Consider the following 20,904-nt stretch of genomic DNA (forward strand, 5'->3'; position numbering starts at 1 on the left):
GCTTGCAGGCCCAGGGAACAGAACTAGCCCAGACCATCTTCTCCCCTTGGTGTTATCCTCTCACCCCTTCCAGAGGAGGCTGGGGGTGTCAGGAGTCTGTTCATCAGTGAAGCCCCGTCAGGCATCTGGCAGGTGGGGGCTGGATTCTCCAGCCTGACCAAGCCCAAGTGGCATTGTTTTGGGGAAGGGATATTGGTCCCGTCCTACTCAGTTCCCCCAAAGGGAAGCAGGGAAGGGTGGGACCAGAAACAGAGCAGAGTGTGGGAGTTGAGCCAATGAGCAGACAACATGGCAAGCGGCAGAGGTTTATTAACAGTGTGTGATCCAGAGGAAGTGGGTGGGGCTCAAGCAGGGAGAAATGAAAGAGTTAATTTTCTCTTCAGGGTTCACAGCCATTGGGCAAGGGAGTTGGGGGTGCCCCAGGTCAGCCTTTCCACCCACTGAGCCTCTCCGCACAGCATTTTGCATAGTGACCAGCTGACTGGCCTGACCAAGGGCCCATCGTTGTGGAGGGGGCCCAGGCACTGCCCCAGGCCTATCGTCTAGAAAAGGGAAACAAAGGCCCCCCCAGAAAACGGTGGGTCCCACAGTTGCTGAGACACTCCTGGCCCCATTGAAGGCCCAGCCTAAGGGGCGAGGCTGGTGGGGGCAGGGCCAGGCTGCAGGCAGAGCTGGGGCAGGGGGTCCTCGAGAGTCCACAGAGAAAAGATGCAAGACAGTCCAAAAGAGGGTGTCGTAGAAAACCCGCTCAGCCGTAACAAAGACATCGGATGCGGGTGGAAAGTGCCAAAGTTGCTTTATGCAGGGCTCTGGTCCGAGTACCGGAGAAGGTGCCTCCCGAGGGGGCAGGGACGGGCCTGTGGCCGTCCTGCCCCGTGGGCCTGCGTGGCCAGCCACGTGGCTCAGGACGCCAGCGTCCAGCAGGGGCTGAAGCCCCAGGTCAAAGCCCCACCTACTCAGCACCCTCGCAGCCCAGCTTGGGTGCTGGGGTCACTAAGTGAGGTACATGGGGTTGATCCCTGGATGGGCTGCCCCTCCCTGCCCTGGCAAGGCACTGGTGGCCAGCCACGGGCCTCAGGGCCTAAAGGAGGAGCTCTGGGGGCTTGTAGAAGGGACTCAACTGGCAGGCCAGTGTTCTGGGACAGTAAACGTGGGGCACGAGGTGACACAGGCTCTGAGAACAGAGGGCAGGAAGTAACACAGGTCCTGTGAGGTGACCCAGGTTCCACAAAGTGACCCAGGCCCCAGGGCAGAGAGGGCACAAGGTGACACAGGCTCTGAGGACAGAAAGGGCACAAGGTGACATGGGCCCCACAAGGTGACCTGGTCCCCAGGTCTGATGGGTACACATGAGGTAACCCAGACCCCGAGGGCAAAGAGGGCACAAAGTGACATACGCCTTGAGTGGTCTGTGGTGTGAGCAACCCAGAGCCCAGAGGAAGGCATGGGTTACTTGAGGACAGAGGGTCCCCAGGAAAGGTGAGGGGGTACCAGGTGATTCAGCCTCCCACCCTGGGAAAGCCTAGAGCTTGAGAAGACTCAGTGCCGGGGTCCCTCTCCCCTCCCAGGGGGTCTAGGCAGTTCTGAGGAGGGAAGGGTGGGCGAGCAGTGCACCAGGAGCACCCAGCATGGGAGCTGTCGGAAGTGGGCCCAGGTGTCATCACAGGCAGGGCCAGGGGTGGGCAGGGCCGGGGTCTCCAGGGGCATGCAGGGTGGCCAGGCCGGCGGCCGGGTGCCGGGGAGGGGTCCCTCAGCTGCCCGGCCGGCCCGGCCCTAGCTCTCCTCCAGGTGGAGGCTGATGAACTCCTGGATGCACCGGCGGTACTGGAGCTCGGTAGGACTGCTGCCCGCCAGCAGGCCCGGCTGGCCTGGTAGCGCCTCGGCCTCACGCATCTCCTCAGTCATGCGCGCCAAACGGAGCCTGGGGGCCGGCATCATGAGACAGACGCCCAGCATCTACCCAGGAAGGACCCTTACTACAGACCCACCCCAGACCCTGCCCAGTCACGAGGACCACGCCGGCAATCCCGTTGCCATCGAGTAGATTCTGACTCATTTCGATCCTATAGGACAGAGTACAACTGCCCCATAGGGTTTTCAAGGAGCGACTGGTGGATTTGAACTGCTTACCTTTTGGTTAGTAGCTGTAGCTCTTAACCACTACACTACCAAGGCTCCCCACCTGTAACAAATCCCAACTCTGCCCCACCCTGCCCTGTGAGGACCCCAGCCTCACCAATTCCCTGCTGCCCCATGGACCACCCAGCCCCAGGAACCTGCTGGGAATCAACCCCTGTGAGAACTTGGCCCTGCCTGCCCATACCCACCCCACAGACTCCCACCCCACAGACTCCACCCACACTCACAAGGTGACAATGTCTGCATTGGCCACCTGCACTGCAATGCTCAGTGGGTCCTGCTGGTCATGGTCCAGGGCGTGTTGCTCAGCCCCCCGCTTCAAGAACAGGCAGACCTGGCTGTGGGGCAGGAGGGGGTGAGTTGGGGCAGGCCCTGTGTGTGACAGCAGGGCCTGGGGACACAGGCAGCGTGGGGCATTCACCCAGTGTGGCCCAAGAGCGTGGCATGGTGCAGGGGCGCTCGCCCCCGGCTGTCTCTTTGGTTCACATCAGCTCCGTTTTGAAGAAGGAATTCACAGATGATCAAGGAGCCCTGCAAAGTGAGGACAGGTCAGGCCTAGCCGGGAGAAATGTGCCCCTTACTGCCCCCCGCACCTGATCCAGCAATGGGCACCCTAACCAGGTCCAAGCCTGGTCTCCACTGGAGGACAAGGGGCCTTCGTGTGAGTGCCACAGAAGGACGGGCCAGGAATATGCAAATACAGCCAAATTATGCAAATATGTGTCAAATTATGCAAATAAGCCCCATGACTCTTCCCACACGGTGCCCTGGATCCCACCACCCCTCCACTCACCCCAAGCACAGCCTGGACCAGTGTCGTCTTGCCTTCATCCTCTGAGTCAGCCCAGTTGACCTCGGCCCCGTGGGCCAGTGCCGCGGCTAGCCCGGGAAGGTCGCGGGTGCGCGCAGCGCGATGCGCTAGGAGCCCGGGGTGCAGCTCGCGCACGTCAGCCAGGCCCCAGGCCTCAGCCTCCCCATCTGCCTCGCCACTGGACGCCTCCGACTCCCCGCCCTCTGTAGGGATGGGTGCAGTCAAGGGCAGCGACGTGACCAGGGGGAGCTCTGGGGGCCGCCCCGGGCAGGGGAGGGGCCCCAGGTGCAGCCGGGGGCGCGCACCCACCCTCCTCTGTGACGCTGTCCACCACCGAGCCCACGCCGAAGGCAAGTACATCGGAACTGCCGTCTGAACTGCCGCCTAGGCCGCTGTCGCTGCTCAGACCTGTGGGGTCCACGGGCATAGGGGTTCCTGAGCGGTGCAGGCCCCGGGCTCCTCCAGGGAGCCCTGGGGGGAAAGGTAGAGCCACAACCCAACCGAGGACAGCCTGACGCCAAGCAAGCTGCAGGCTTTGAGAGGGTGCAGCAGCGCCCTCTGCTGCCCACTATCACCCCCGCGTGGCTCCCATCATCCCTGACGGCTCCTGGCTCCGGGTCCCTGTCAGGTACCTTCTGCCCACACGGCCCAGGAAAACGCTGCACAGTGTCCTAGGCCAATGGGCACTGATAAACGTTTAACAACCAGCCCTAGGTTGGGGGCCTAGGTTGTAGCATGCGCCAATTTCTGTGGTGTATAAAGATGCCCACCAGCCGATTCCAAGCAAAGATGGGAAAAGATGCACGTGAGCCAGCTCCTGCATACCAGTGCCAAGGCTCCCCAGCACGCACGTGGGTGTGCACACAAACACAGACACATACTTCTGGGTGCGCACACACACGTGGGTGCACACAGCCATTCACATATTCACAAATCACATTCACACATACATAGCTGTGTACACATAGCCACACATGCATTCACATACACACGCTTGCACACATCATATCAACCCTGGCCTTGACCTCGAGGCCAACATATCATCAGCCCTCAAGATACTGTCCCAGGCTTAGCCCCCACCAAACCCATTGCCGCTGAGTCAATTCGATTCATAACCCCACTGACCCCCAAATTCTCTCTACCTCTAGACCAGCCTCTTTGCAACACTGGATCCCCAGCCTAATCCCTCCTGCAGATGGCAGTGACTATCCAGATCTGGGCACCCTCCAGGCAAGTCCTGCCCTTGGAGGCAAGCCCTCCAAAGGACCGTGGCCCCAGCTTTGCTCACCTGGCTGGACCTGAGGGCATGGGTGGCAGGAGGATGAGGGGGGCTACCGAAGACTTACTGCGTGGACCCGCCCCAGCAGCCCCTGCATCAAAGTAGGAGAAGAGGGAGTCCAGCTCGTCCGGGCAGAAAAGGGAATCCCGGCGGAACTTGCGCTCCAAAGTGCTGGCTGCAAGGAGGCAAAACGACATGTTCAGATGGGGAAACTGAGGTCTGGAGTGAGACGGGCTACCCCAGGTTGTGCTGGGGGTTGGACCTGTGAGCACCTGCGTCCCACCCAACCACCTGGGATCTGGGGTTTGGTGAGCATGCAGCCTGCTGGGCGAGCCTGGTACCTGAGGACAGGGCCACGACAGAGGGCAGGGATGGCTCATGCCGGACCTTGCGACGCGGGGTGGGGGCCTGGGGGGAGCTGTGGTGCCGCTGGCACTTCTGCGCCCGCCGATGCAGGGGGCCTGACTCCCTGTCAGCTCGCACCTCCCGGTCCGGCGCTACTGGCAGCTTCCGCAGGAACTTCTTTTCCACGTATTTGTCCTTGATCCAGGCCTCCTTGTCTTGCCTAGACCGGGGCAAACGTCAGGTGGACTCAGGTGGGGCACCTGAGCCTGACAGGCCACACCCCCCTCACCTAAGTCTGTCAAGGCTCCCTGGCCCAGCCAAGTGGACCCCCCTCACCTAGGGCTGCTGGCCGTGGGCTTCTTGCTACCCAGCTCCTCACACTGGGCCTCGTAGATCTGGTTCACAGTGCTGTTCCCAAGCTCACACATTAGCTGTGGTAGACAGGCACCGGGTGTCAGCTGCAGCTTGCAGACCCTGGCACCCAGCCCTGCAGTGGCCCAGTGGCCTGCACCCAACCCCCACACCCACCTTCAGAAGCTCTGGCTCCCATGAATCTAGTGTCAGGGACCGCACCTTGGAGCAGTGAACACCCAGGCTCCTGGAAGGTGAGGGACAGGACTGAGTCAAGGTATTCACCTGTTGCCCCATGCCCAGGTCCACCCACTGCCAGTACCCACCTGTGGATGCCCGAGCACTCAATGCAGAGCAGCACGCCCAAGTTGATGCTGGCCCAGCGGGGGTCTGGCTGGCCGCAGTCACCACACTGGCTGTTGCCAGCCACATTCTGCACACGCTGCAAGGTGCTCTCAGCCTTGGCACTTCGTTCCCTCGAGTCTGAGGCAGAGTCAATGCTGCTCGTGGATGGGGATGCAGTGCGGTCCAGCCTCTGGGGGCGAGGGGGGAGCAGTGGGGAGTGCTCAGCCCAACAGGGTGTCAGGCTCACCTGTACCTCAGTTTCCCTACCAGGACCCCTCCTCCTCCTCAATCAAAGGAGCCAGCAGAGGCCAAAGCCCCTGAAGCAAAAGCCTGCATAGACATGTGCTCACACACGCACACATGCATGCATCCACAGGTATGCATCCACACACATGTGCTCACACGCACACACACGCGTGCAGCCTGCAGGGGTCATCTCACAGCAGCCCTGAGTGTGTGCACACGTGTGCAGAGCGCGGGGAGGGCACACCTCACTGTAGCAGCTGTCTGGGCTCTCCCGGTAGGCGGAGGCGATGCTGGCCTGCACGGCTTGAACCCAGGCCTGCCGCAGCTTCTCTGAGTCGGCCTGCAGCATACAGCTCCTGAAGGCAAGGGACCCTCAGGCCAGATGGGCACGGGCACCCCCCACCCTCCACCCCCAGGCTTCACCTTCTCACTTGGTGGGCGACACGACCTCAAAGCAAAATCTGCGCTCGATGTCCTCGCAGGGCTTCACGGAGCAGAGGCGAAGGTCGTCCACCACCACAGTCAGTGCGTCCTGCGGGTGGAACCACTGCTGGCCCCAGCTCAGCATCCCGACCCAGCCCCTAGCCCCACCCTGACTACCATTTACTGCTTAGACTTAGAGACACGGACCATCTGGGCCCTAAGCACTCTAAGTCCTATCTCCAACCCTCTGGACCCCTGACCATTTGGCTTTGGTGCCCATAAATGTCCTTAGCTTGTCCTGGCCCCACTCACCAGCCCACCCATGGTCCATGTAGGAGAGGGACCCAGCCAGTGTTGATCCCAGCCCATCCCCAATGCTCACCTTGAGCTTCTTCTGGTAAACCAGCTGGCTGTTCTGAATGGAGAACCAACGCCTGGTAGAGTGAGTGGGATTCAGGGGTCAAGCAGAGCTGCCCCCATTTCTCCTCCAGCCCACCCCAGCCTGCCCCCCGACCCCGCCTGCTCCAGGCCTTCACCGATTCCATGTCTTGAAGGCGTTGCTGGCCCTTTTGAAGAGGTAACCCTCCATCACCACACCGCTGGGCGCATCCACGTCAAACTCTGCCTTGGACTCGTCATAGGAGAAGTCCTGGGGAGGTCAGGCCTGGCCCTCAGCAGTGTCCCCCTATCCCCTCCCCCATGTGAAGCTGCAGTGGGTACTTGTTGGGGTGGCCACACAGGCCACATGTATAGACATGACCATATATGCTCTCAGACATGAAACCCTTGACATTTCCTGACCCTCATGTTTGGGTTCTGAAACCCCCAGGGGGGACAATCTCTGTCACTCACAGCTGGGGCCTTAGCACTGGCCTGCCTCCTCAGTCTCAGAATGACAAACAGGCTCTGGGACCAGGAAGGAAGCTGCCCCCCTCCACATCCTGAGCCCATTCATGCCACCAGCTGGGCCTGTCGTCTAGCGCCTGACAGAGCTCCTTTTACGCTGAGGCCACTAAGCCCTGTGTGTCAGAGTGCGGTGGGCCTGGAGGCCGGGCCAGAGGAGAGAAAGGCCCGCACCTGCTCCCAGCCTGGATGGGAGAGGCAGGGACAGCTGCTGCTGCCCCCACAGGCCATGGTCCAGGCTCAGCCCACGTCCTGCTGGTGCCAGCCGCTGCTCATACCCGTGTGCACACAGGTGCCGGAGACAGTCCTCAAGGGCGTCCTGCCAGATCAGAGCTCTGGGGCCAGCGGAGGTGTCCTTGGTGCTGAAATGCCCGGGGGTGGGGGGGTGGGAGGCCAGAGGACCCACCCAGCCTGGTGTGCCCCATCCCCACCCCCACACACCCAAAGAGTGGATGCTCACTTACCTGCAGCAGCGTCTGCAGGGCGGGGTGGGGGGAGGGAGAGAGCCGGTGAGTGCCACCCACCCCGCCCCCCAGCTCCAAAAGATTGACAGCCCCATCCAGCACCCAGTCCCGCCCCTGACCCAGGGATTGACAGCCCCTCCCCAGCCCGCCCCACCCCCAGGGATTGATAGCCGGCACCGCCCCCAACTCCCACAGGCCTCTATGTAGTCCCGAAATAGCCGCTCCCCCGCCTGCCGCCCACTTCTCCCCTCGGCTGCTGCGGGGGCAGCTGTCTGGCAAGCAAGCAGAGGCCCCAGAATGAGCCAGCGCTTAAGGCACCCCTGGCCCCCAGGAGGGAGCAGGACCCCAGGGAAAACCAAAACCCAACCCTTTGTAGTTAGTTTTGACTCATAAAGCAACCCTATAGGATAAAGTAGAACTGCCCCATAGGGTTTTCAAGGCTGTTGTAATCTGTATAAAAGCAGACTTCCACATCTTTCTCCTCTGGAGCAGCTGAGAAAGTTCAAACCACCAACCTTTCCGTTTAGCAGCGGAACGCTTAACCACCTTGCCACCAGGGCTCCTTTGAATCCCAGAGACCCAGCTCAAACCACAGCATCTGCCCCACCCAACCCAGCCCAGGCCACTACGTGCCCACAGCCCCTCATATCCCACCATGTCAGAGGCCCCTCAAGGCCCTCTCCTCCTGGCTCCCACACACCCAAGAATAGCATGGCAGAGTGGATGTGACTGGGGCGAGGTGGGCAGGCCTGGGGCAAAGGCTGCACCTTGTGTGTGCTGGGGTGGGCCTCCCTGAGGTGGGGGGGCGGTAGGGGATGAGTGACAATGCCCCCCTACACACACATGGCTTGGTGAGTGGAGCCATGTGTCTGCTAGGGTGGGGCTCCCTGAGGTCAGGAGGTGGGTAGGGGGAGACAAGAGGCAATGGGGCCCACGCAAACACACATACAGTGTGGGGTGAGGGGGCCGGGCCTCACCCTCTGCTGGACGGCAGCATGCTTGCGCTCCATCTCCCGCTTCTCCACAGCTGAGTCGATCACCAGCTGGTCCAGCTGTGGGCGGGCCCAGCATCAGGGAGGGCAGTGGGCACCCTCCTCCCTGAGAACCTGCACTGGCTCGACCCTTCCCACGGCTCACCTCAGCAGCCAGCTTCTTCATGTAGGGGTCCAGCTGGTGCAGGAGATTGTAGCCTTGCTGGAAGAAGCTATACTGGGCGTGCATGAATGACAGCATCTGCAGGGGGGTTAGGGGACACAGGTGAGGCCTGCCCTAGCTGGCAGTAGACACCTGCAGCCATCCACCCTGACCCTGTACTCACGGAATCCAAGATCTCAAACTTCTTCTTGGTCTGGAGGACGTTGATCTGCCAGAAGAGGGAGTGAACAGGTGAGGGGTGTCAGGGATGTACCTTGCCAGAGTCCACTCGGGCTGCTTTTGGTTCCCTGTAACCCCAGGTTACCTTCAGCTCCGAGGACCTGTGCCAACTCCTTCCTCCCACGGTCCTGGAGCCCCTGTGTCTGCTCCCACTGGTAATACAGCCAGGCTCGTCTCCACCTCCGGCCCTGACCTGGGCATCACACACTAGCTGTCCCCTGCCCAGTTTCACAGGACCTGGCATCTCTGTCCCCACCCACTGCCTCCTGCAGGAAGCCCTCCCACTGTTTCAGGAGGAGCTGCTCCACCCCCTGGGACTGACCTGCAGCACATAGTCCAGTGCCAGGTGGCGGAAGCACTTTCGAGTGAGGGTCAGGGCGCCTGTGGCCTCCTCAACCTCGTGGGGCCGGTGTCGAGGCGCCTGGGCATTCCTCACCAGGGACAGCTCCATGTCCTCGCGTACCTTGTCAAACTGCTTTTTGGTTTCCTTGAATTTGCGCACATCCCTGGGGCCGATGAGGTTAGTGGTCAGAGGTCAGGGGGAGGGGTGCATACTGGCACAAGTGCCGTGAGGTCTCCTTTGTGCCACTTCTCAGTCTCCTTCCTCATCCTCCCCTCCTGCTCCTTCCACACTCTCTGGTCCTGCTGGCTTCCCCTCCTCGCCCCCGCAACCACTCCTGCCCAGGTCACATTCAGCCATCACCAGCCTGGCCTTCCTTCCCCCTCAGTCTCCTACCTCCCTTCCACAGTTTGGTCCATCTCAGGCAGACCTTCAGCCTTCCTCTGGACTCCAGACTCACCTATCTAAAGCCACCTCTGCACTTGGGTGCCACACATGCACTCCAACTGCACATACTTGATATTAGATTTCCCCTAGGGATCATGATGCTGTCTCTCCACACAGGTCACATGCCACCTTGCCCCATCCGCTGCTAAAAGCCCTCCCTGATCACCATAGGTGTCCCCACCTAGAACCGCTCTTTCCTGGGCACCCAGCCCTGATGACGTCCCAGCCTTTGCCCTTGATGAGCCCCCACCCAGCCTTGGGGCTGCAAGCCAAGGTCACCTGGCTGGGGGCAGCCCCAGCCCTCCAGGAGGTGGTGCACAGCCATGTGCTGCTCCTCCCTCCAGCGTCAGGTCTCAACCCGACATTGGTGCAGTTCCCTGGTGAGTGTCATGGTTCCCATTCTGCCTCACCAGGAGGAGGACGTTGGCCCAGGAGAGGATCTCAGAGCCAGGAGAAGCCTGAGGTCTTGGGCCCATAGGGAACACTCACTCTTTGATGAAATTGTGGAGCTGCTGCCGCACGGACCTCTGGGCCTGGTCAAACAGGATCTGGGGATGTGGGAGGGTGGGGGGCATTAGGAGACTGTCCCCACAAGGCCCCAAAAGCAAGGTCCCTGAGCCCCCAGATGAGAACCAGGCCTGGGAAAGCCCCCCAGCCCTGTCTGGGCCCCCAGCTTAGCCAGGGAAGGGTACAGCCCCCCCCCGACAGACCCGCCCAAAAAAAGACCCCAGGGGGAGTGGGGTTGGTGCCCAGAGGCAACAGCTGTGACCACCTGCCCATCCCCCTCTGGGCTCTCTGCCAGGCTGAGACCAGAGCTGCTCTGATGGGCCCACTTCACGGCCCCCAGATGGGGAGCACCATGAGACCCTGCCCTCCTTGACCTGAAAGTGGCTTTGAGGATGACCACCAGCTGTCGGCTGGGGCTGCAGGGGGAAGGCCTCAAGTTGGAGCCTGGAGCCCTTAAGGGCACCTGGCCAGGGAGGGGGCGGGGACGGAGTAGGAGCTGGAGGGGTCTTCCGGGCTCCCTCCAGCACTGATTGGACCCAGAATCAGGTTGCAGGGCTGGGCCCTGGATCTGGGGCAGGCAGGCAGGCAGACAGACAGACAGACAAAGTTTATTTCTGAACTTCCCCAGGGGTGGGGGATGTTTAGTCTGGGGCTCTAGTTCCCAGGCCAGGGTTGGACCACCCATGTGCTTGGTCTTTCTTTGCTCAGGTCTCAGGCAGTCAGGGACACCAGCCCTGGTGGTAGTGGGTCCTCCAGAGGCCACGGGGTCAGCTAAGAGAGGCTTCCAGGCCTGCCTGGAGACCCTCTGCCTGGGCCTGGGCTGTGTCCCCACCTGGGGTTACCTTGAAGATCCAGGTACCCCCCCGTTGTCTGGCCCTTACTTGGCACACAGCAGAGCCCTTCGGTGGGGTCCCCCGACCCCACCCACTGGCTATCAGGGGCAGCTACCCACACCCTGGAGCTGCCAAAATGTGGCCTCCACTCAGTGAACCATTTGGAGAGCTCCGTCCCAGTTGGGGGGGGCCTGAGGGGCTATGGGGGGCAGGGCTGTGGGGGGAGGGGAACTGTGGCGGTAGGGCTCACCATGTGGTAGTTGACCATCTCCTGCAGGCTATCTCCGAACCTCTGCAGACATTCCTGGGGGGAAAATGGGGTGAGGGGACTCCACACTGGGCAATAAACCCCCTGCCTCCACCCCAGGCCCCCTACCCAGGCCGTAGAGCCGCACTGTCAGCTGGGCACTGACATCTATCTGCTCCTGGAGCTAGTCCCCCCGATCCCGTGCCCACCCAGTACCCCTCACCGTAATGACACTGTCGCTCTGGCATTGCCGGGACAGGTCTCGGACACCGCCCAGGAAGAGTCTGTTGGTGGTGACGTAGGCCTTGCCGGCCTCAATCATGCCACTGCAGAGCCGGACCAGCTGTTGTAGGGGAGGGAGACAGTAAGGACCAAAGTTTCTCTAGGCCCGCCATTCGGCACCTGCCTAGAATCACGCAGGGAACCACCCCAAAGTGGGACCCCTGAACTGGCCAGGTTTTAACAGGGCCCACCAGCCACCTAAGCAGCCAGGGGCTGGGGCTGAAAGGGGCTGCCACCCCTGAGCCCACAGGGCTCCAGAGGGCCTGGGGCTGGAGCTGGGAGGAGCCTCCAGGACCAGACAAGGGGTATAAGGACAGTCTGGTGACAGGGGGCACCACCTGGACTTCAGCTCCAGAAGCAGGGGATTCTGCTAAAGGCCAGGGCCAGAGAACCCAGGGTGGAGGGGGCACAGGACCAGCAGTGTGGGGCTGGAGGGGGCGACCAGTCAGAGAATACAGGATAGGGGGGCACAGGACCAGCAGTATGGGGCTAGGGAGGACCAGTCAGGGAACCCAGAGTGGGGGGGGCATGGAACCAGTAGTATAGAGCCAGGGGCCGGGGGGGGGGGACCAGTCAGGGAAACCTGGGTGGGGGGGCATGGGACCAGTAGTGTGGGACAGGAGGGAGACCAGTCAGGGAGCCCAGGGCTGGGAGGGGCACGGGACCAGCAGTAGGGGAAGGGTCCCTCTGGCTGGGGGCTCACAGGTGCTGAATCCTGACCCTCCCCTTCCCTGTCTCCTGCCTCAGCCCTTAGTGCCCCACCCAGTCACACTGAGGTACTATCCAGAGAACAGTGTGACTAGGCAGGAAAACACTGAGGGTCTGGGGATCCCCAAGTCCACCCCCACCTAATGGGAGGAGACTCGGGGTGGATGAAGGTGTGTGCATGTGGCAGATGCACCTGGGACGCGTGGGACATCATGACACACGTGTGTTCACATCCACACAAGGGCAGGTAGGCACCAATACCCATGCTCTGGAAGGCAGAGCCTGCCCCTTCAGGGGGCCCCCTGCATGCTGAGGCGAGGCTGGGCATAGGGTCAGAGACGCTGGACTCTCCAGGTCCCCCTCACCTTGTCTAGCTTGGCTTCAATCTCAACCACATCAGTCTCCACCTCATCAATTGTCGCCCTGGAGAAAGATGGGCCAGTGAGTGGGGCAGCTGCTCTGAGCAGAGGTCAGGCAAGAGCTACATCGACCCACGCAGGGACTGAAGTGGGGACGGGTCCATCATTGCTACCTACTCCCATGCCTCACCCCTGTCCCTTGACCCTGTGGGGAAGGTGGGCAGATCAGAAAACTGAGGCCTGGCCCTGGGAGGAGGTGGGGGCAGTCTGTGACCTAGGTCTGGGACTCTGGAGCTGCCCCAGTGCCCGCCTCCACCCCAGGCAGGAAGAGGCCAGATTAGCTGTGACTCCCAACCTGGCGACAGAAAATCAGACAAGCCTTCAGCCCCTGACGACAGAGGCCAGGAGCTCCATACACACAGGCGGTGGAGCACACACAAGCCCGTGAACCCAGCCTGGCTGACCACAGCAGATACAGCCCCTGGGGGCCTGACCTTTCCACTCCTTCAGGGCTGGCCCTGGGAGGCGGGTGGCCTGTGGGTGTGGGTTGTCAGGTGGCAGCTCTGTCTGTCCAGGCAGCATCTCAAGACCCCAGACCAACTACAGAAGGGGCTGTCCCCCAGGCCCCCAAACCTCAAAACACCACATGGCACAGAATCTGCCCCAGGGGAAAGGTGGGCCAGGCCTCAGTAGAGCCCATGCCCCCCAGGACAGCCTGACAATGGGCTGCCTGGGGAGTGAAGAGTTAACACATGACATCACCAGAGAAGCCACGACAGAGAATCCCCGGAAGGAAGGCAAGAGGCAGATGGATCTGGCACGTGACTCCCCGCCCCCCCCCCCCCCCACTGGCTCCGGGAACAGGAAATTGGGAAAAAGGGCCAGGATCCCGTCTGCTCCCCACCCCCAACGGCTGCTGGGCTGGCGAGCTGGGCCCATCTGGACTCCTGGGGATGAGGACAAGGGGTGGGGCTCAGGCCTGGCTGATGCTGGGGCTCAGGGAGGCAGAACTTGGGGCGAGCGGCCCTGCCCCAGGTAGGGGAATTGGCAGGGGGATGGCCCCACACCCACTACTGCCCTAGGATTTCCCAATCTAGGGGGAGGGGCCTGGGGTCATGTGGGTGTAACCTTCCTTGATTGAGGAGCTAGACAGCAGAACTCCCCAGGCTGGGCTAGCAGGGACCTTCCATGGTGCTACCAGTCCAGGAGATGTCTACACCTCTCTGAACAGTCCCTATCTTCCCAAGGGATAAGAGAATGGGGGGGGAGGGCGGTGCAGAACAGACACGTAGAGAGCCAAGTAGTCCTGGCAGGATTTCCCCCAAGGCCCGTCCCACCCAGGAGAATGGCTCCCCAGCAGTAAGCCCAGCCTGGCCTATCACCCCTGGACACTCTGGGGGTAGGGCAGGGGAGGGGCCAGCCACCCAGGAGGTGGGGCTGCAGAGGGAGCCACTGCCCAGAGCGCCTCACTTCCCAGTGCAGTGCGGCCTGGAGGGAGAGGGCGGTCAACACGCAGAGCTGCTACCCCCGAGGGGGCCTGAGGCCCTGGAAGTCCCCAAGTATGGCCGCAATGGGAGCTGGGGCAAATTAGCCCCGCCCTGGGAGCCCCATGCCCCTCTGCTCTCTCTCTTCCCAATCCCAGAGACCAAAGGCCTCCTCTCTGAGGAGGCAGGGGGTGAGGTGCCAGCTGCCCCCTCCCCCAAAGCTGTGACTCAGGGCCCAAAGCCCCACCCAGAGGAGGGGGCACTCACAAAAAGGGGCAGCAGCTCCCCTCTGCAACCGAGACAGAGTCAGTCAGAGAACCTGGCCCACCCCTAGTCTGAGGACTGTCAGGCTCCACTGAGGCTGTTCACAGCCCCCTCCCCTGTCAGGAGTAAGCAGCTGGGGTCACACTGGGCTGGACCTGGTGACCAAATACCCCCCACTGCCTGGAGGACAGGCTGCTAGGGAAGTCCAGTTACACTTTTGGGCAGCACCTGAGGTCCACGATGGGTCCAATCCCAGCTCAGATGGCAGCCCCAACCCTAGATCACCCCCAGCCCAGTTCCTGTGTGCTGCCCTGAGGACCAAGGTCTGAATCATCCTTACTACCCCACCCCACCACACCCCACTCCACTCCCCCTCATTGGCACTTTCTCAGGCAGCCCCTCCCTACTGGGAGGAGCCAGCCAGGCAGCCAGGGCACCCCCTAAGCCAATGTGGGAGGGAAGGCCCCAGGCAAATGAGGTGCAGTGTTCCCTGGGTCTGACTTGTCCCCTCATGTTCAAGGCAGGGTCAGCCCTGACCCATCCACACAGGGAAGGGGAACAGGAGGCTTCAGATCAGGGCACAAGGGCAAAGCTACCCACAATGCTCCCCTACAACCCTGGTTCTGGCCAGACAGGGACAAGTGAGGACCCAGGATCACAGGATTCCTGAGCTGCCCAGACCCCTCCCCCTCGATCATCACAGATGGAAGATGGGAGAATGTAGAGGGTCATCCCTAGTCCCCCTGCTCCATAGCCTGAGGTTACTCTGGGCTGCACCCTGGGCATCCCTCACCCCAGCCTCCAGAGGCCTTCTGATGACCAAGGTACAGATGCACTCACACCCAGGCCCCTCACAGACACACCCCCAGGGCCCTCACCACACACGTGCATGACCGAATACACATGTGCACAGAAGCACAGCGCACATGCTCATGCACATAGCCATGCACAATCACATGTGCACGCATACAGCGGCACAGCAGATGTGTGTGCCCACACAGTGCACACGTGTGCTAGTGACAGGACACACATGAACATGTGTATTCAGTGACCCAGTGCGTATGTGTGTGATAAACATACCACGCATGTTTTACAGAGAGGTGGCCTCTGCACACACACGGAGGCACCTATCGCTCACGTACATGTGTGTGTCATGCATGCCTGACGCAGCTCACCCACGCCTCACAGGTGGTGTGCACAGAGTGGCAGAGCACATGCGTGTGCACCACGCACAGATAGGATGCATTTGAGCAGGCGCATAGGCGCAAACACCCCAGTACTTGGCACAAAGGAGGCGTTCCCTTAGCATTTGCTAAGTGTCCAACGAGTAAGGCAGAGTACACATGTGCACATGCTGTGAAGATGTGGTGCACACAGTGTGCATGCCTGCACACCCAGGAATGATAAACCCACACACCCAGGGGTGGACACAGCCCCTAACACCACCACCCCCCGCCCCCAACCCGGACCTATCTGTCCTGTGGGTTCCTGTAGCCCCACCCCTCCAGGCCCTCGAGGTCACACAGGCCACTCCTCACCCCAGCTAAGCAGACAACCCCAGACTCAGTCTGGCTCCAGCTGCCTGTCCCCCATGCACTGTTGTGGACACACGGAACAAGACGGAGACTGGAACCCAGACGGCCCAGGCCAGGGCAGGACCCAGGGCCCGTGAGAGTGTAGACCCTTCTGCTCAACCTCGTGCTGGTGGCCATGGCATGAAGGTGCAGACACAAGGGGGTGTAAACTCCCACAGAAAGGTGGCCTTGCTCACAGCTACCCAGCCGGACAAAGATGCGGGCTACAGGCTGGTCCAGCCCCCAGGCGGCGCCCCGCCCCCAGCACACATCCTCCGTGCGAGGTGACCAGCAGAAGAGGCATCTTTTGTTACGGTTCCTCCCAGCTGGTGGTGGGCATGGGTAGCCGGGTGGAGGGAGGGTCGCGCAGTCGTGGAGTTGCGGGCTTTGTCCAAGGCGGGGTCCTCCAGGCTACCAGTCTCTGGGCTGGTCCGTCCAGCTCTGCCCATCACGGCACTGACCCCCTTCCTCTCTCACCAGGCACAACGGCTGCATCGACGCCCTCTTCCCCGCCACCCATCCCCCTCCCGGCACCCCGGTGCTCAGAGGGAAGAGGCTGGGGTGCCGGCTCCTTGGCCACAAAAAGGCCACGCGCATCCCTGGGCCGGACTGAGGCCAGGCCCACGCACCTGAACCGCGGCGAATCCTTGATGCACTCCTCGAACTCCACCGTCATGGCTGCGGCAGCCGGCCGGCTCGCTGGCTCACGACCGCGGCGCGCCGAGCGGCATCCTCGGCCCGCCCGGCCGCCGCCCGCTTGTCCCGCCCGCGCCGTGCTCGGCGCCCGCCCGCCCGGAATGAGGCCGCAGGCCGCCCCGCCCCGCCTGTCACCGCCAGGGAGCGTCGGCAAACTACGCCGCCCTAGCGCGCCGCCCGCTGTCACTGCCGGGGAGTGTCGGCAAACTCCGCCGCCCGCCCCCGCTGCGCGCTGTCACCGCCGAGGAGCGTCGCCCACGCCCCACCCTGCAGCCTTTTACGCGGCCGGCTCTGACCCGGTCGCCCGATTTGGAGAAGTTAGGCTGGCCCAGTGCAAATCGGGCTTCGGGAGCCGTGGGTGGGGAGTTGGAACCGCCCCCGCCCGCTGCAACGATCCTCGCCATTGCGCAGCGATTGCGCAACTCGCAACTCCGGGCGTTTGCAAAACCCAAAGCTAGGAAGATTTGGCCAGAAAGCCGCGCGGCATGGTGGGGGGGGGGGGGGGGCGGGGAGATTGGTGAGAAGGGAAAGAGTGAATGAGTGAGCGAGTGAATGAGTGAGTGCATGCGTGCATGAGCGGGCGCATCACCGAGTGGTTGTAGTGGTCGTTCCGCAGGGGGCCGGAACTTTGCAGCCGCTCCCCAGGCCCGGTGGCGCAGTGGTTAAGGGCTCAGCTGCTAACGGAGAGGTCGGCAGTTAGAACCCACCAGCCACTCAGCGGAAGAAAGATGTGGCAGTCTGCATCTATAAAGATTAATCCACTGCCATCGAGTCAATTCCAACTCATAGCGACCACATAGGACAGAATAGAACTGCCCCTGAGGGTTCCCAAGGCTGTAAATCTTTACAGAGGCAGACTACCACAACTTTCTCCCATGTAGCGGCTGGTGGGTTTGAACTGCTGACCTTTCAGTTAGCAGCTGAGTGCTTTAATCACTGAGCAACCAGGGCTACTTCCGTAAAGATTACAGCCTTGGAAACCCGACGCAGCAGTTCTAGTCGGTCCTATAGAACCACAATGAGTGCAATGAACTCCGAGGCATTGGGTTTGGTTTTGGCTCCCCAAACGTGGCCCCACCCCCCACCTCCACCCCCGCTCCCCCCCCCACTTCCCAGTCTTGGGAGGGCCGCGGAGCGGGGGCGAGCGCGCATGCGCAGGCACGCCGGGGGCGTGGCCCAGGTGAGTGCGTGCGCGCGCGCGGTCCCACGTGCGGTTTGCACCTTCTGGGGGCTCGGCAGGGTTCGGTCCGGGCATGGGCTCGGTCCCGGCAGGCTCTGTGCGGGCGCGCTACCTTGTGTACTTCCAGTACAGGGGCACCGCCTTCAAGTACGTCTTGCCGCCTCGCCGCGCGCAGGCAGAGCAGACGAGCCCTGGGCTGGGCGGGGGCGTGGGGGCTAAATTTAGGATCGGCGCGCTCGGATGTGGCTCCGGAGAGGCGATCCAAGCATTCGGGGCGGGGGGCGGGGAAAGGAAACGGCTTTGTGTTTGGCGTCCGAGGGCGGGCGGGGCTGGATGGCGCGGCCTCGGTAGTGACCTCCGCCCGCCTCTGCAGCGGAGTCGCTGCGGTCAGGGGCGCCCAGCGTGCCGTCGGAGTCCAGAACTTCCTGGAGGTGAGGCCCCGGCTGTTTTTGTGAGGGCAGATGGAGCCCCACGGGTGCCTGTGGGAGGAGGAGCCGCCCTCGGGGCTTCGGCCCTGGGCCCCTCCGTGCCACTCTCCCGGGCCCAGCTACTCTATCCTGCAGGAGGCCGCAGAGCGGCTGAATTCCGTCGAGCCCGTCAGGTTTACCATCTCCAGCCGCACAGATGCTGGCGTCCACGCACTGAGCAACTCAGCCCACTTGGATGTCCAGCGGCGCCCGGGCCAGCCACCCTTCTCCCCTGAGATCCTGGTTGAGGCCCTCAACGGCCACATGAGACACCCGGCCATCAGGTATGCCTGGCAACCTGTCTACTTGCTAAGGCTGGCTGATTTCTGCCCACTACAGGCTGGAGATCAGGAACGACTTTGTGTCTGGACAGAGCTCCTCGGTGGTGGTAGTGGTGGGCATAGCCCAGAGGTTTCTCCTGGACAGAATGGTGAGGTCCTTCCCCAGTGCAGCCCACTGTGCTCCACAGGGTGGTGCAGGCCTTCAGGGTGCCCAGTGACTTCCATGCCCGCCACACAGCCACATCCAGGACCTACCTGTATCGCTTGGCCACTGGCTGCCCCCAGCCAGACCAGCTGTCTGTGTTTGAACGAAACCTGTGCTGGGCTCTTCGGGCTGAGTGAGTGTTGTGGGTGGGGAGGGGACTGGTAGGCCCACCTGGCTGGCCCTCCCACCTGACTACGCACCTGGCTTCCTGTCACAGGAGCTTGGATGTGGCCGCCATGCAGGAGGCTGCCCAGCACCTCCTGGGGACACACGACTTCAGTGCTTTCCAGTCAGCTGGCAGCCCAGCCAGGAGCTCAGTGCGCACACTGCGGCGCGCCACCGTGTCCCCTGGGCATGCTAGCCCCTTTGTCAGTCCCCAGGAGAACAGGTGAGAAAGGGGTTCCACCTCAATTGTGTCTCTGTGGTCACCAACACCAAATCTGAAAGCTGCTGGGAGCTCAATGGAGCCCCAGCCCCTCACCGTACACGTAGGCAGTGCAGGAGCAGAGATGGAGACCAGAGGAGGCCAGGACTTCAGACATCCACCAGGCCCAGCTAGGTGGCGGTCACCCTATACCTAGCCGGAAGGTTGTGGCCCAAACGGCTGTGAGCCTGCAGGTGTGGCCTCCCTGGGTGTAGGGTCCAGGGAGGCTGGGGACAGAGGACAGAGAATGTTCTCTTTCTTTGCAAGCCCCCACCCTGCCCCAAGCTGGCCATCCAGCGGATGGATTTTGGCGGCTGCTGAAAAGGTTCCATGGGGGGGCAGAGCTTTCAAGGCTGGTGGTTCCGGGTGACTTCTGCTGCCTCTACTCACCAAGGACGCCTCCAGGCAGGTGGTAGCTGCTGGGGCCAGTTCTGAGGGAGGAGGGACTTCTGCAGGGGGAGTCTGGATTCCTGCCAAGCACACTGGTGTGTGCTCCCGTATTCAGCAGATGAGCTGATGCTTGCCTGCCTTCAGCTCCTCTGGAACCCCGTCAGGATCTCAGCCTTTCAGTATCTCCTTCTGAGAGCCCTAGGGCTGGCCGGGTAGTGGTCCCAGGCCAGGCCGCCCTCTCAGCATCTAAGTCCCTTCCCCCGCCCCTGCAGCAATCTATTTCTCCCTTTTCAGGAGCCTGTTTTCTGGTTTTAGTTCCCTTCCCAGTGGTTTCAGTTGGGGGTTGGGTGGTCACTGAGGGTTCCCAGGGCTTAGAAGCCGTGAGGACTGGAGTTTGTCCGAGTCCCAGAATTTAGCACTTGCTGGCCCAGTGCCTTGGCTCTTCCCTACTTTGCCTTGCGTGGCCTCACTTAGCGCCTCAGTCAGACATCGCAAGACATCATGCTGCCCTTGTCCCCAGGGCGCTGCAGTTCTGGAACCTGGAGTTTGAAAGCCAGTCCTTCTTGTACCGGCAGGTGGGCTCCGTCCGGCGGGGGCGGTGGGGGGAAGGGGTGAAGGGGCTTGGGCTGACCCAGCAGGTTGACTTTGGTGTTGCAGGTGCGGAGAATGACAGCGGTATTGGTGGCTGTGGGGCTGGGGATGCTGATGCCTGCCCAGGTGAAGGCGATCCTTGAAAGTAGGGACCCCTTGGGCAAGCACCAGACACGTGTGGCCCCAGCCCACGGCCTGTTCCTGATGGCGGTGCGGTACCCAGGCCTTGGAGACCTCGGTGAGAGACATGGGACTGGGTGGGCCCAGCTGTGTCTCCCCCTGCCCAACCCCTTTTGGGGGCGGTCCTTGCTGGGGAGGAGGCACAGATCCTGTGGGGCTTTTGGTGGCAGTGCAGTCACAGCTTTCTTATCTTATTAGCAGACAGGAGTTTGGACTGGGCCCAGTGGGAAGGCCCAGGAGCTTGGCACAGGGGAGCCTCCAGCCAGCCCAGGGACCTCAGCAGTGGAGGTCCTGTGTGAAGGCTCCACGTGTGGGTCCCGACTGCCACACTCCTGGATACCAGGAGGCAGCACCTGCACAGAGGAGTGAACCCCCTCCCTGCACACGACAGAGCATGTCCCAGGGCCTGCCTTTTGCAGGCCCCAAGGCTCCTGGCCTCTGTGTACTGCAGGCCAATAGGGTGGAAACCACAACTGACCCTCAACCCCTGGCTCAGGGGAACCATGGCTTCTGGGGCAGTTTTGAGTGCCACCATACCCTGCAGGGGCCTGCCCCTTCATAACCACCAGGTTGCAGCCTCCTTGGCTTCTTATCTCAGCCATGTGCATGTGGAGATGTTCTCAGTCTCCCTGCACCCCCTTGGAACCCAGTGCCCACAAGCTGGGCGCCATTGTGGAATGGAGTATATGTTAGTGTCTCTTGCTGTCAGGCCTGGCACCCACCCCCAAGGTGGTTAGCAGCAAGGGAGCCCCCAGAGGCCTGCCT

The 20,904-nt window shown here is 62.0% G+C and overlaps 2 protein-coding genes across 6 annotated transcripts; one reads left to right on the forward strand and one right to left on the reverse strand.

Annotated features, from left to right (window-relative positions):
- Nucleotides 1-264: 264 nt before the first annotated feature.
- On the reverse strand, nt 265-16,506 carry ACAP3 (ArfGAP with coiled-coil, ankyrin repeat and PH domains 3). 2 transcript variants are annotated; one of them, XM_049877580.1, is made up of 24 exons: nt 16,355-16,506; nt 12,410-12,467; nt 11,278-11,397; nt 11,058-11,111; nt 9,957-10,015; nt 9,003-9,186; nt 8,766-8,873; nt 8,625-8,669; nt 8,444-8,539; nt 8,284-8,358; nt 6,476-6,588; nt 6,322-6,373; nt 5,948-6,048; nt 5,761-5,872; nt 5,252-5,460; nt 5,103-5,172; nt 4,911-5,005; nt 4,571-4,794; nt 4,297-4,404; nt 3,260-3,358; nt 2,933-3,153; nt 2,561-2,670; nt 2,367-2,477; nt 265-1,921 (listed from the first exon to the last, which is right to left on the reverse strand). In XM_049877580.1, exons 1-24 carry the CDS (start codon nt 16,399-16,401, stop codon nt 1,774-1,776), a joined length of 2,619 nt encoding a protein of 872 aa, XP_049733537.1. In that variant the 5' UTR covers nt 16,402-16,506; the 3' UTR covers nt 265-1,773. The 2 variants fall into 2 exon arrangements, with proteins under 2 accessions (XP_049733537.1, XP_049733538.1); XM_049877581.1 differs by lacking the exon at nt 8,766-8,873.
- Nucleotides 16,507-17,611: 1,105 nt separating this feature from the next.
- On the forward strand, nt 17,612-20,875 carry PUSL1 (pseudouridine synthase like 1). Of its 4 annotated transcripts, none has more exons than XM_049877586.1 (8): nt 17,612-17,748; nt 17,975-18,032; nt 18,165-18,352; nt 18,538-18,687; nt 18,772-18,942; nt 19,889-19,943; nt 20,026-20,197; nt 20,338-20,875. In XM_049877586.1, the coding sequence occupies exons 1-8, from the start codon at nt 17,675-17,677 to the stop codon at nt 20,436-20,438; spliced, it is 969 nt and encodes a 322-aa protein (XP_049733543.1). In that variant the 5' UTR covers nt 17,612-17,674; the 3' UTR covers nt 20,439-20,875. The 4 variants fall into 4 exon arrangements, with proteins under 4 accessions (XP_049733543.1, XP_049733544.1, XP_049733542.1 ...); XM_049877587.1 differs by having other exon boundaries at nt 20,341-20,875; XM_049877585.1 differs by lacking the exon at nt 20,338-20,875 and adding an exon at nt 19,246-19,383 and having other exon boundaries at nt 18,165-18,687; nt 20,026-20,128.
- Nucleotides 20,876-20,904: the final 29 nt, after the last annotated feature.

The sequence above is a fragment of the Elephas maximus genome, chromosome 3 (genome assembly GCF_024166365.1).
Source record: "Elephas maximus indicus isolate mEleMax1 chromosome 3, mEleMax1 primary haplotype, whole genome shotgun sequence".
In the NCBI taxonomy this organism is placed as follows: Eukaryota; Metazoa; Chordata; class Mammalia; order Proboscidea; family Elephantidae; genus Elephas; species Elephas maximus.